General features: G+C 46.0%; 1 protein-coding gene across 4 annotated transcripts in view; it reads left to right on the plus strand.

The window, feature by feature from the left end:
• ATG7 (autophagy related 7) overlaps positions 1–2519 on the plus strand; it is a 196450-nt gene that overhangs the window by 53014 nt on the left and 140917 nt on the right. For all 4 annotated transcript variants that reach the window (XM_010862434.1, XM_010862435.1, XM_010862436.1 and 1 more), the window contains exons 8-9: positions 404–492; positions 2136–2257. In XM_010862434.1, coding sequence (XP_010860736.1) covers positions 404–492; positions 2136–2257 — 211 coding nt within the window. The remainder of the gene's footprint in view (positions 1–403; positions 493–2135; positions 2258–2519) is intronic.

Consider the following 2519-nt stretch of genomic DNA (forward strand, 5'->3'; position numbering starts at 1 on the left):
TCCCTCCCTCCCTGTCTTCCTTTCAGTCTTCCTTCTGCTACTGCTGCAAAGTCACTTCAGTCATGTCCGACTCTGTGCGACCCCATAGACGGCAGCCCACCAGGCTCCTTGGTCCATAGGATTTTCCAGGCAAGAGTACTGGAGTAGGGTGCCATTGCCTTCTCCGAGTCTTCCTTCTAAATGAATCTAATTCCTCACAGAGGGTGAAGGGACGAATTGGACAGCCCGGGCCACAAGGACATTCTGTCTTCTGCTTTCTTCTCTTTCCTCCAGCCCTTCACCAAGTGTCTAATAGTTGATGCTTTTGCACAAGCAAATAAACAGGAGAGGGGAGGGATTAGCAGTGCTTGTGCTGTGAATCTGACATGGTCCCTGCCTCACTCGAAGTCTTTTTTGTTCACAGATAACTATTGGCGTGTACGATCCCTGTAACTTAGCACAGTACCCCGGATGGCCTTTGAGGAACCTTTTGGTCCTAGCAGCCCACAGATGGTATTTACGTGTGTGTGTGTGTGTGTGTGTGTGTGTGTCCATCTGCCTGTCTGTCTCTGTCAGTCTTTGACTGTATGTTTTTGACCTTGTATCTGACTGTCTATATTTCTGTTTTCCCAAATGGATTTTTTTGTCATTGCTGGTGTAGAAACCAGATAACAAATCAGTAAATTGTCATGATCCAGTTTCCATTGGTGGTGAGCCTCTAAGCAGGTCTGTTACGGACCTTCAGATTCCGACTGTATCGCGCTGAAGACAGCGTAGAGTAGAGCAGGACCCACAGCTCGGGGAACCCCAATCTGAACTTCTCTAGCCCCCACTTCAGCTGCGTTGTGTTCAGGAAGGATTTTCTTATTGCTACCATCCTCCCTTTTTCCCGACCCTAAACTGAATAAAATGGAGGGTAGTGCACATTTGAAAAGATGCCCAACATCGTCAGTCATCCAGGAAATAAAATATAACAAGACAGTACCCGTTAATAAAGACAATAAGATGCTGTTATGAAAGATACTACCACACACTCACCAGATAATGAGATGCCTACCAGACTGAGTTTAGAAAGATGACAATACCAAGTGCTGTCAACGATGTGGGTGAATCGGAACCCTCAGACATCACTGGGTACCTGTTTGGAAGTATCTCCCAAAGTTAGAAATATCTATAGCTTAGCAGTTTCCCTCTCAGGTACAAAAGCACAGAAATGCACCCTCAGATGCAAGCAAGACACCTATACAGGAATGCCGATCGCAACGTTGTTCTTTATAACCAAACACTGGGAATAACCCAGGTCTCCTTGAACAACGAAATGGATAATATGGTGGGGTGTATTCACTGCCATGGAATGCAGTGTTGTAGTCAGCCTGAGTGAATTACTGGTACACTTATCAACACGGATGAGTTTAAAAAGCATAGTGTTAAAAAATAAATAAATAAATAAATAAAAATAAAAAGCATAGTGTTGAGTGAAGAAGGCTGGACCTTCTAAGTTAAAACTTAAGTCCCTACTTAGAAGTTAGAGTAGGACTTAGAAGTTAGAGTAGGAGTTACTGTTGAAGGGGCTGTTTAAGGACTGGGAGGAAGCATGAGACAGGCTCCTGTGTATTTAGGATTTGGGTATTTACGTTTGTGTGTGCTTTACTTAGATAACGATGTCCACTGAAGATAGCTAGATCATAGACCTTCCCCAGAAGGATAGGGTTGCACGTGCTTATCCTGGTGGTGAGTCTGTGTAGCCGTGGGCTTCCTCACCACGGCCCGCTCTGTAAGCTCCTGTGGGAGAAGGGGGACCGGAGGAACTCATGCTTGTCTTGGAGTTTCTTTTTTAATGTCTTATGAGCTTCTTTCCCCCTGCATTCAAGATTCATTTGTCAGAATTATTTCTGTGCAATATGAAATCATTCTATAAAACTCACCTAAAAAGAAATCAGAGCCCGTTCCACACCCAGCCTTTAGACACTTGGACAAAGGAAGCCTATGTGGATGTGCTCAGAATCTCTGAGGTGAAAGCTGTTTCCGCCAAGGGTGTTGGGGGTGTACTTACAGTGACTGGAATCCTCCAGCTGGGTTTGCCGAAGCTCTTACGTGAGCTCTCTCTCTTCCTTCCTTGAAAAAACTGAAACGTAAACATCCGGGGCTGACACCAGGAGTGGCAGTTTCCAGTCCGTGGAAGTGGTCTGCTTCCGGGACCGCACCCTGCAGGGGGTGAGAGACGTCACCCACAGCATCGTCTTCGAAGTGAAGCTTCCAGAGATGGCGTTCAGCCCAGGTAATTTGCCACCTTGGAGAATGCACATAATTACCGTTTATCAGAAACCCAATCAATTCAGTTCGGTTCAGTCGCTCAGTTGTGTCCACCTCTTTGTGACCCCATGGACTGCAGCACACCAGGCTTCCCTGTCTGTCACCAACTCACAGAGCTTGCTCAAACTCATGTCCTTTGAGTCAGTGATGCCATCCAACCATCTCATCCTCTGTCATCCCATTTTCTTCCTGCCTTCAATCTTTCCCAGCATCAGGGTCTTTTCAAA

The sequence above is a fragment of the Bison bison genome, unplaced genomic scaffold (assembly GCF_000754665.1).
Source record: "Bison bison bison isolate TAMUID 2011002044 unplaced genomic scaffold, Bison_UMD1.0 scf7180017864482, whole genome shotgun sequence".
NCBI classification, from domain to species: Eukaryota; Metazoa; Chordata; class Mammalia; order Artiodactyla; family Bovidae; genus Bison; species Bison bison.